The following is a 12,642-nucleotide window of genomic DNA, read 5'->3' on the forward strand; positions in this document are numbered from 1 at the left end:
CTATAATAAAATTACCATATTTATAGCTTAGCCTACTAGCTATAATTTAATTTTACTACTAGTCTACACACTAAGTATACATATACTACAATCTTCTCCTATATTAATATTTAGGTTTTAGAAGCTAATTCCTATAATATTATATAATAACCATATTTCTTGTATACGAGGTCTGTTAGAAAAGTATCATACCTTTTTATTTTTTTCAAAAACTATATGGATTTGATTCATATGTTTTTACGTCAGCCAAGCTTGAACCTTCGTGCGCATGCGTGAGTTTTTCCACGCCTGTCGGTTGCGTCATTCACCTGTGAGCAGGCTTTGAGTGAGCACTGCTCACCCCTCTCATTGTTGTTTCATTGCGAGGAAATGGCGGAATGATTTGGGCTTTTTTCCATCAGAGGTTTTTCAGAAACTGTTAGAGACAGGCAGCTGGAAACCATTCGAAAAATTTATCTGGCTTTCGTTGAAAATTTTACGGGCTTCACAGAGAATAAGGAGTGTTACTACAGCTTTAAGGATGGCCCACAATGGCGCATGGCGCGCCACGCTCCGAGCCGCCATCGAGAGGCAGAAACCACCACATCATTTCTAAACGGATCGCTGTGTGGAGCCTATCTCGGCTTTCAGTGCTTACCAGTCGAGTGAGTATAAGAGAAATTGTGGAGAGCTGGGCATGTCCCAACTTGTCCTCTAACACTCCGAAACGGAGGTGTTCCTTTGTCTCGCTTCATCAGTGAATCAGTCGTGATGCGCGAAGCCTCCGCGCGGCTTTCCATGACAAAATCTCTTGTTAAAAGTGAAATCTGCCAGAAAATGGCTGATGTCCAGCTCTTGTGATAACCAGAGAAATTGCACACGACGGTCCCGGCTCCACACAGCGATCCGTTTAGAAATGATGTGGTGGTTTCTGCCTCTCGATGGCGGCTCGGAGCGCGGCGCGCCGTGCGCCATTGTGGGCTGTCCTTAAAGCTGTAGTAACACTCCTTATTCTCTGTGAAGCCCGTAAAAATTTCACCGAAAGCCAGATAAATTTTTCGAATGTTTTCCAGCTGCCTGTCTCTAACAGTTTCTGAAAAATTTCTGATGGAAAAAAAAGCCCAAATCATTCCGCCATTTCCTCGCAATGAAACAACGACGAGAGGGGTGGAGCAGTGCTCACTCAAAGCCTGCCCACAGGCGAATGATGCAACTGACAGGCGTGGAAAAACTCACGCATGCGCACGAAGGTTCAAGCTTGGCTGACGTAAAAACATATGAATCAAATCCATATAGTTTTTGAAAAAAATAAAAAGGTACGATACTTTTCTAACAGACCTCGTATGTTGTTTATTACCCTTATTATTTAAATATCACTTATATATATATGATGTCTATTTTCTTATGATATGTCTTATGATATATTACTATGATATATCCATTTTCTTGAGCCGCTTGGGTGGGTAAGGAGAGTTCCCATGGGATAAAAAAGCTTTTCAACCTACCATCCCTGGTTGTCAAGACCAGGCACCTAAGTGGCTCTACTCTACTCTATTCTAGTCTTCTATTCTACTCTTACTTTTTTTTAGATATTTAGATATACCTTACTATACACTAATATAGTTCCACCTTAGAAATGGAATATATTGTAGAAGACATACCTTACCTAACCCTAACCCTAACCCTTTCATGGAGAAGACATGCAAATGCCACACAGAAAGGCCCAGATGGAAAGTGATCCCAGGGCCCTTGTGCTGTGAAGTTTGAGAGTATGATTTATTAAATTCCCTTGTTCTGCCAAACAAGAACATCTGTCTCATTCAGAGCACTGTCTTCTTCTTCTTCAACAACTGGCATCCAGTCTAATGGTGCATTAGTGCCACTTTCTGCTCCAAAGTGTGAATCACAGTACTTCTTTCAGTATACAGGAGCTTGTCATGCATATAGATGGTGCCATCTTGTGGCCATAGATGATAATGCAGTCGTTTTTGATCTGTAAGTCATTGTCACAGGACATCAATCAATCAATCAATTTTTTTATATAGCGCCAAATCACAACAAACAGTTGCCCCAAGGCGCTTTATATTGTAAGGCAAGGCCATACAATAATTATGTAAAACCCCAACGGTCAAAACGACCCCCTGTGAGCAAGCACTTGGCTACAGTGGGAAGGAAAAACTCCCTTTTAACAGGAAGAAACCTCCAGCAGAACCAGGCTCAGGGAGGGGCAGTCTTCTGCTGGGACTGGTTGGGGCTGAGGGAGAGAACCAGGAAAAAGACATGCTGTGGAGGGGAGCAGAGATCGATCACTAATGATTAAATGCAGAGTGGTGCATACAGAGCAAAAAGAGAAAGAAACAGTGCATCATGGGAACCCCCCAGCAGTCTACGTCTATAGCAGCATAACTAAGGGATGGTTCAGGGTCACCTGATCCAGCCCTAACTATAAGCTTTAGCAAAAAGGAAAGTTTTAAGCCTAATCTTAAAAGTAGAGAGGGTGTCTGTCTCCCTGATCTGAATTGGGAGCTGGTTCCACAGGAGAGGAGCCTGAAAGCTGAAGGCTCTGCCTCCCATTCTACTCTTACAAACCCTAGGAACTACAAGTAAGCCTGCAGTCTGAGAGCGAAGCGCTCTATTGGGGTGATATGGTACTACGAGGTCCCTAAGATAAGATGGGACCTGATTATTCAAAACCTTACAAGTAAGAAGAAGAATTTTAAATTCTATTCTAGAATTAACAGGAAGCCAATGAAGAGAGGCCAATATGGGTGAGATATGCTCTCTCCTTCTAGTCCCCGTCAGTACTCTAGCTGCAGCATTTTGAATTAACTGAAGGCTTTTTAGGGAACTTTTAGGACAACCTGATAATAATGAATTACAATAGTCCAGCCTAGAGGAAATAAATGCATGAATTAGTTTTTCAGCATCACTCTGAGACAAGACCTTTCTGATTTTAGAGATATTGCGTAAATGCAAAAAAGCAGTCCTACATATTTGTTTAATATGCGCTTTGAATGACATATCCTGATCAAAAATGACTCCAAGATTTCTCACAGTATTACTAGAGGTCAGGGTAATGCCATCCAGAGTAAGGATCTGGTTAGACACCATGTTTCTAAGATTTGTGGGGCCAAGTACAATAACTTCAGTTTTATCTGAAGAAAAACCATCCAGAAAATACAGTGATACTGTAATACAGTACACACATTATTTAAATTGGCTGCTCCCTCAGGGTCACCACAGCAGATCCAAGATAGATCTGCATGTTGATTTGGCACAAGTTTTATGCCAGATGCCCTTCCTGACGCAACTCTGCATTTCATGGAGAAATGTGGGAGGGGTAGGGTTTGAACCAGGAACTTTCTGCACTAAAACCAAGTGCATTAACTACTTGGCCACTTGCACATCATTGGTATTATGCATCCAAAAAGATTCTATTTTCAACCTCCAGGATAAAATTTGAAATAAAGTCTCTGCTATATGAATGATATTACAGTAACACAGGTTTGACCAGTGATCATCACTGATGAAAATCAGTCCATTCTGCAGTCAATATTAATGTTTCAAACCTGAGTCTCATATGAAATAACTATAAATGGCTTACAGTGTGAGCACAGAAATTGATTTAATAATATTCCATGAAACTAATCCATTTTTGTATGTGTTTTGAGCACAATTAAGTTGTTACACTTCAATACACATTAACCAAACTTCTATCATGTCCCTCTTCTGGTCAGTGTAGAAGCGGAAGTCTTACTACCTTGGCTATGTTTTATTCATCTTGTATTTTATCTCTTTTCCATCACTTCCTTCTCCCTGTAGGATGCATTTGAAGTGCTGGCCGAAAGCTATGAATTCAGCGAGCTCAAGGGCCCATGTCTGGCCTTCAGACGGGCCGCATCTATGCTAAAAAGTCTGCCCTGGACTGTTAAGCATCTGGATGCTCTTCAGGATCTGCCTTGCCTGGGGGAACACACTAAAGCAGTCATAGAGGTAAGGCCCAGACACCAGTCGACAGCATGTCTCCAGTGTGTAGTGCAGTTTTGACATAAAAGAAACGGTCGCAAGCCTTTTTATCAGATTCGATTATTTTGTTTTCCCGTTTCACCTCAGTGCTCAGTGAGTTTGAAGCACATGACTTGTGCGTAATGCCAACTTTTGGTCATTTAGTGTCAAAGTCTTATGTTACATCTGTGCCCTATGCCACCATCAGCAAAGAAACAATTCCTTTTGTACAGAACAAACTTAATCTTTTTTACATCACATAAAAAGACACTGAGATTGGCATTTATAACTGTTATAATAATGATCAAAAACCCACCATAATATAAATAAATAAATCAATTGGAATGGCACCTAATTTGCCTTCTACTTTCAAAGCTTACAACACACCATCTTGCTAATTCAGAATTGTAACATGTCATGTTAGAAGGAACATTTTCCTGTCTGTAAAGATTGATGCACATGTAATGATGGTCACTTCATGTTGATGGATCTGGATTTGTGTACTGTCGAGTCAGGTCAGGTCAAGGAGCATGCACTGGTCTCACTCGCATCCACCGTACTATGGGACACCTTAGGTCCTGGATGACAACCACCCTGGCAGACAAACAGACCATCTGTAATTCTTGAACTAAAAATCTATCTGCCACAGCCAGTTGAAGCATTGGCATCCCTTTGGCCTTCTTCTGCAACTGTGGTCCTCAACACTGGGCCCTGCATGCTCAATCATGCTCAGAGAAATGCACTACATGGCTAAAATGTCATAGTTGACGTTCCCGTGCAGTGTAAGTGATGTTCTTTATCTAGGTTGAATTAAGTAGCTGTTTGTCCTGTCAAACAAGCAACAGGGTTCTAAACATGTCATAATGTTGTTAATCCTAATGCAAAATTGCATGAATTAGCATGAACCAGTTTAAGCAGCGGTATAGGCACATGTTTTTTTCTAGGTATAGGGAGGAAGGGTGTTGAGGGTTAGGGTGTTTTGCTGATCATTGTTTAGTTGTGTGCACTTTGTTTTTCTATCTTGTAAATATGTAGTATAAAATCACATGCATTGCATATGTATGTACGTATGTAGGCATGTGTATATATGTATATACAGTAGTGTTCAGAATAATATTTTAATAATAATAATAATAATTTCGACTTTTGTTTTTACTAATAGCCCAATTTCATAGCCTTAAGAGTGTGCATGTCATGAATGCTTGGTCTTGTTGGATTTGTGAGAATCTACTGAATCTACTGGTACCTTGTTTCCCATGTAACAATAAGAAATATACTCAAAACCTGGATTAATCTTTTTAGTCACATAGTACTACTATTATTCTGAACACTACTGTATGTATGTATCTACACTAGATATGTTTATATCTATGTCTCACCTGGCTGCAGCAGACAGACAGGTGGCACAAATGCATGCTCTCTGTGTCATGGGACTCAGGTTGTGGGCCCCTTTGCAGTGAACAGACAATGTTCAGTGATGTTCAGCAGTTTATTTCTAGCTTGAACAGGTTGGGGTGCAAAGGGACACAAAAATGCAAATAAATAAATAAACCTAGAAGCAATAGTTTCCAGATCTATAGGCATAGCACAAAGACTCCAACAGGACTCCAATAGCTCTTGAGTTTAGGAAATACCAAAAAATACCAGAAAATCTTTCCTAGGACTTAACAGGTAAGCATATCTGATATCTTAGCACACTCACTGGTGAAAGGCAGTCCAAAAGTATCAGCAATACCTTCATAGACATTATGCAAAAACTCAGAGCTCAGAGACACTTAGCAAAGGTCAAAGCAACAGGCAGTCCAAAAATCTCAACTCAGTCCCTGCAGATATTAGGCAGAAGCACAGAAGTCAAAAGATACTTAGCTATGGTCAGTAGCAACAGGGGGCTCAGAAATATCCGCAGCACAGCAGTATCCACAGATGATAATAAAAATACTTAGCAGAGATCCAAAGACAGACATAGCTGAGGCACTAATGATGTTCAGGCAGGACAAAACAAAGGACACTGGAAGTAGGACCTCTAGGAGCTCTAGGAGCATGGTGAGAATGCCACATAGAACGGTGACCATCAGACAGGATGTGAAAAAGAAATGCTTTTAAGGATATTTATCAATCAGTGGCGAAATGCTGGCACATGGAGGAGTGAAGGACTAAACCTGGAAGTAGAGACACGTGAGAAAATGATGACGTCAGATAACCACAAAGACCAGAAACTGCTGAGAGGAGGTGAGGAGAAACAAAAGTATAGAGGGAAGAGACACAAACAAGAATAACATAAAAGTGTCACAGTGCACAAAACTGAATGTTAAACTAAAAAGACACAGCACACCTGTTCAAACACCCCGTGGAAAAAACAACACAACCAGAGAGCTGAAACAAACACTAACACAAGGAATGACACAAGTAAAAAAGGATAGAGATGAAACCTCACTGGGAAAATAAAACTAAAAAGGAACAAAACCCAACACCTGGATTTGAAAACACCCATGCACCCTACATGACCACGCGTGTGAATAAAGATGGGGCCATTTTTGCTCTGATTATGAGGAAGCATCAAGTTTTCACTTCCCTAAATATTGTCTGGCTTGTTTCAGTCTGTCACAGTTGACCTAAATGGGCCTTCTGGAGGTGACAGTAAAACCTGAAGTCACACTTTTGAAAAGGCACCAGGATTGTTTTGGAGTAGTTGAGCACACAGAGAAAAAGGACATAATGCCAACTTTACCTTGTGTTTAAAATAAGTTGGCAGTCATCCTCCGTAGCTGCGCTTTGGGTACAAATCAGAGCAGGTTGTCAAACAAAGTGTGGAGATGTGTTTGTTTGGGATGAATGCACAGTCCCTGCTGAACAAAGCGAGCTCTGCAGCCCACCTCTTTGACACATGGAACCAAAGGCACACACCAAAGGTCTCAAAGCAGCTCTCACAATCCGTCACATTTGTCAGCACTCAGGCAGATCCATTAAGCAGTAATATAAATTAGGATGCTTGACAAGGACCTTTTACTTCTGTTTTTACAGGATTCTGACATAAATCTACAGTGTCTGTTTTTTTTTTCCCTCACTAGGCTGTCCCTTTGAGCAGATCAGGGCTCAAAACAAGAAAAAGACATGACACAAAAAACAAAGCGAAACCAAACAGAGTAAAAACAAAATGCTCGACAAGCCTGTGCACATCAGAGTGTCACTCAGTCAGCAGCTGCTGAACCGCCTGCTGCTGACTAAACATCTGAAGTGAGGAGGAAAGAGAAAAAAACACTGACATGAGAGAACACGAGCGCTGAAGCAGATGCATGAGGAGTCACAGGGTGTTTGTGTGCATGTGCACAAGTGTGCAATATCCATGTGTTTGAGGTTGGCCTTTGCTTGAGGGCTGAAAAGCAGAAGTGGACGGGTGGACGCATCGCTGAGCAGTGAAGGCTCACACGGCACTCTGCTCACAGCGTGTGTGTCAGGTTCACTGGCTCTGTGATACCTCCTGTCTCCATGCACTGCACATGTTTGTGTGTTGTCCACACGTGTCCTTACACTGAAATACTGAAGTAAAATGGAACATGAAAGGGATATTAATGACTTTCAGCAGCCTGTTTTATAGTCTTAGACTTTGGAAAAGGCAAGACATGGTCCCTGTAAAATTCAGTGAGTGAACTGAAGACAGGTGAATACGTTCTTCCCTTTCAGTTTGATAAGCCCTTGTCACACCATATGTTTATGTTAGTTTTTGCCCTACAAACATCCTTTTCCCATCAATAAAATAAGTTCCTTGTCAGCCGATGCCCACTGAATCCATCAAAAGGTTTTGTGCATGCTCAAAGGTTTGCACTGACATCAAATCGAGAGCTTTAACCTGTATCTAGCAGATTCTTTTGGCGAGAAGGCGGCACAGTGTTTGATGTCTGCACCATTGCAGCCGCACTGACTGGCTGCACACTTAGAAGACATTGTCTGCACATAAACATAGTGAGAAAATATGATGCCATGATCCCCAAGCGAGCTGGATTCTATCAACATCTGGCTTCCCTCAGTGTACATATATTCATTCATTTTCAGCTGCTTATCTGGGTAGAGGTCATGGTGGCAGCAGTGCAAGCAGCTCATCTCACACTTCTGTATCCTAGACCAAGTCTGTGTAACTCTTCCCGGGGGATCCCAAGGCGTTTCCAAAGCAGCTGGGCAATACAATCTCTCCAGCATGTCCTGGGTCTTCCCTGGGGCCTCCTCCTGGTTGGATGTGCCTGGAAGACCTCCTTCGTGAGACGACCAGGAGGCATCTTCACAAGATGCTCGACCCACTTCAACTGGCTTCTTTTGATGCGAAGAAGTAGCGGCTCTACTCGGAGTCCCTTCTGGATAGTCGAGCTTTTCACACTGTCCAGGAGTGTAAGCCCAGATACCCCACAGAGGAATCTCATTTCTGCCATTTGTATCCATGATCTCATTCTTTCAGTCATTGCCCACAGCTCATGACCATAGGTGAGGATAGGATTGAAAACTGACTGGCAATTTGAGAGCCCCGCCTCTCGGCTCACCTACTTCTTACCACAATGGTTTGGTACAACATCTGTAAAATTTCAGACGTCGCCCCAATCCATTTATCAATTTCACTCTCCAATTTACTCCCACCCGTGAACAAGCCTTCAAGATACTTAAACTGCTCCACCTGGGGCAGTAACTCTCCCCTGACCCAGAGGCCACAGTCCACCATTTTCAAACAGAGGACCATGGTCTCAGATTTGGAAGTGCTGATTCTCATCCCAGTCACTTCATTCTGAGCCTCAAACCTGCTCAGTATACATCAGAGGTTACTGCCTGACGAAGACAACAGAACCACATCATCTGCAAAACCAGAGATACAACTCTGATGTCACCAAAGTGGACATGATCCAGTCCCTGATTGCACCTTGACATCTAGTCCATGAACATCACAAACAGGATTGGTGACAAGGGCCAGACCTAGTGGAGTCCAACTCCCACCTGAAATAGGTTTGATGTAATGCTGAGAATGCAGACACGGCTCCTACTTTGGTGATATACAGTGAGGCAAATAAGTATTTGATCCACTGTCAATTTTGCAAGTTTTCCTACCTACAAAGAATGGAGAGGTCTGTAATTTTTATGGTAGGTACACTTCAACTGTGAGACAGAATCTAAAAAAAAAAAATCACAAATTCATTGTATGATTTTTAAATAATTTGCATTTTTATTGTATGAAATAAGTATTTGATACAATAGAAAAACAGGCCTTAATATTTAGTACAGAAGCCTTTGTTTGCAATTACAGAGGTCAGATGTTTCCTGTAGTTCTTGACCAAGTTTGCACACTGCAGCAGGTATTGTGGTCCACTGCTCCATACAGATGTTCTCCAGATCTTTCAGGTTTCGAGTTTCAGCTCCCTCCAAAGATTTTCTGTTGAGTTCAGGTCTGGAGACTGGCTCGGCCACTCCAGGACCTTGAAATGCTTCTTAATTTTCATGTTTTGTCATGCTGGAAGACCCAGCCACCACCCATCTTCAATGCTCTTACTGAGGAAAGGAGGTTGTTTGCCAAAATCTCACGATACATGACCCCATCCATCCTTCCTTCAATATGGTGCAGTTGTCCTGTCCCCTTTGCAGAAACACACCCCCAAAAATAATGTTTCCACCCCATGCTTCATGGTTGATTTTGTTTTTGCATTTTACGTCACCAGTTATACAGCTTCATATATACGAGGTCTATTAGAAACGTATTGGACCTTTTTATTTTTTTTTCAAAAACCTGATGGATTTGAATCACGTGTGCTTGCATGAGCAAACCTTGAACCTTCGTGCGCATGCGTGAACTTTTTCATGCCTGTCGATTGCATCATTTTCTGGTAAGCAGCCTTTGTGTGAGGTGTGTGTCGTGTGCTCGGTGTTTTTTCATTCCAAGGAAAAAGACGGAACGACTGGAGCAGCGCGGCATCAGATTTAGCCAGAAACTGGGCGACAGCCAGGTGGAAACCATTCAGAAGATTCAGACGGCTTTCGGTGATGATCCTATGGGCATCACACAGATTAAGGAGCGGTACAACCGGTTTAAAGACGTCCGCACAATGGTGGAGAGCGAGCCACGCTCCGGGCGGCCAGCAACATGCTGAAATGACCAGATCATTTCCAAAGTGAACGCTGTGGTGATGCGGGACCGTCGTGTGACTATCTGAAAAATTGCAGAAGAGGTGGACATCAGCACTTTTTCAGCACATTCCACTGTGACAGAAGATTTGGCCATGAAAAGAGTGGCGGTGAAAATCATACCGATGGCTTTGGCACGAAGCTGCCGACGGTGGAGCAAAAGCGCCTTTGTGTTGAAGCGCCTCAGTGCTGCTTTTGATACTGTTGACCATAAAATTTTATTACAGAGATTAGAGCATGCCATAGGTATTAAAGGCACTGCGCTGCGGTGGTTTGAATCATATTTGTCTAATAGATTACAATTTGTTCATGTAAATGGGGAATCTTCTTCACAGACTAAAGTTAATTATGGAGTTCCACAAGGTTCTGTGCTAGGACCAATTTTATTCACTTTATACATGCTTCCCTTAGGCAGTACTATTAGACGGTATTGCTTAAATTTTCATTATTACGCAGATGATACCCAGCTTTATCTATCCATGAAGCCAGAGGACACACACCAATTAGCTAAACTGCAGGATTGTCTTACAGACATAAAGACATGGATGACCTCTAATTTCCTGCTTTTAAACTCAGATAAAACTGAAGTTATTGTACTTGGCCCCACAAATCTTAGAAACATGGTGTCTAACCAGATCCTTACTCTGGATGGCATTACCCTGACCTCTAGTAATACTGTGAGAAATCTTGGAGTCATTTTTGATCAGGATATGTCATTCAAAGCGCATATTAAACAAATATGTAGGACTGCTTTTTTGCATTTACGCAATATCTCTAAAATCAGAAAGGTCTTGTCTCAGAGTGATGCTGAAAAACTAATTCATGCATTTATTTCCTCTAGGCTGGACTATTGTAATTCATTATTATCAGGTTGTCCTAAAAGTTCCCTAAAAAGCCTTCAGTTAATTCAAAATGCTGCAGCTAGAGTACTGACGGGGACTAGAAGGAGAGAGCATATCTCACCCATATTGGCCTCTCTTCATTGGCTTCCTGTTAATTCTAGAATAGAATTTAAAATTCTTCTTCTTACTTATAAGGTTTTGAATAATCAGGTCCCATCTTATCTTAGGGACCTCGTAGTACCATATCACTCCAATAGAGCGCTTCGCTCTCAGACTGCAGGCTTACTTGTAGTTCCTAGGGTTTGTAAGAGTAGAATGGGAGGCAGAGCCTTCAGCTTTCAGGCTCCTCTCCTGTGGAACCAGCTCCCAATTCAGATCAGGGAGACAGACACCCTCTCTACTTTTAAGATTAGGCTTAAAACTTTCCTTTTTGCTAAAGCTTATAGTTAGGGCTGGATCAGGTGACCCTGAACCATCCCTTAGTTATGCTGCTATAGACGTAGACTGCTGGGGGGTTCCCATGATGCACTGTTTCTTTCTCTTTTTGCTCTGTATGCACCACTCTGCATTTAATCATTAGTGATCGATCTCTGCTCCCCTCCACAGCATGTCTTTTTCCTGGTTCTCTCCCTCAGCCCCAACCAGTCCCAGCAGAAGACTGCCCCTCCCTGAGCCTGGTTCTGCTGGAGGTTTCTTCCTGTTAAAAGGGAGTTTTTCCTTCCCACTGTAGCCAAGTGCTTGCTCACAGGTGGTCGTTTTGACCGTTGGGGTTTTACATAATTATTGTATGGCCTTGCCTTACAATATAAAGCGCCTTGGGGCAACTGTTTGTTGTGATTTGGCGCTATATAAAAAAATTGATTGATTGATTGATTGAAGTCTCACAGGACATGTTGTGACATGCCCACCTCTTCCACAATTTCTCGGATAGTCACACAACTGAAAAGTCACTGAAAGCCGTCTGAATCATCCAAATGGTTTCCACCTGGCTGTCGCCCAGTTTCTGGCAAAATTTGATGCGGTACTGTTCCAGTCGTTTCGTTTTTCTCCTTGAAATGAAAATCCGCCGAGCGCACCGCACACGTCCCACACAAAGGCTGCTTACCAGGAAATGATGCAATCGACAGGCGTGAAAAAGTTCACGCATGCACACAAAGGTTCAAGGTTTGCTCATGCAAGCACACGTGATTCAAATCCATCAGGTTTTTGAAAAAAATAAAAGGTCGGATACTTTTCTAACAGACCTCGTATATATGCTTACCCAGGTCTGGTGAAAGAAACATTTTTAAGCATGCTGTTGGAATTAGTACATCAGTGCAGTGTGTTTAGTATGTTTAGGCTATTAATAAACTCCTCCCACCAAGTAAAAACACTTATAATTTTGTAACCACAGGGAATTGGAAAAAAAATCTAAGGCCAAGGTGGTTAGAGACTTTAATAATCAAATAAATAAATAAACAGTATTGCTCTCTTCTGCAAAAGTAATTTAATGTGTGTTAAGGTCCTGGGATCATTTCCCAAATGGTCCTTTCTGTGTAGAATTTGTATGTTCTTCCCGTGTTTGCGTGGGTTCTCTCTGGCTGCTCTGGCTTCCTCCCACATCCAAAGGCAATACAGGTTTGGTGAATTGGCAAATTTCAGTTGTGATTATATTTGTTTGTCC

At 42.1% G+C, this 12,642-nt stretch overlaps 1 protein-coding gene across 1 annotated transcript in view; it reads left to right on the forward strand.

Moving 5' to 3' along the window:
* Positions 1–12,642, forward strand: part of dntt (deoxynucleotidyltransferase, terminal) — a 471,498-nt gene that overhangs the window by 171,607 nt on the left and 287,249 nt on the right. Inside the window, exon 4 of the mRNA XM_034184986.1 lies at positions 3,802–3,972. Coding sequence (XP_034040877.1) covers positions 3,802–3,972 — 171 coding nt within the window. The remainder of the gene's footprint in view (positions 1–3,801; positions 3,973–12,642) is intronic.

The sequence above is a fragment of the Thalassophryne amazonica genome, chromosome 13, assembly GCF_902500255.1.
Source record: "Thalassophryne amazonica chromosome 13, fThaAma1.1, whole genome shotgun sequence".
NCBI classification, from domain to species: Eukaryota; Metazoa; Chordata; class Actinopteri; order Batrachoidiformes; family Batrachoididae; genus Thalassophryne; species Thalassophryne amazonica.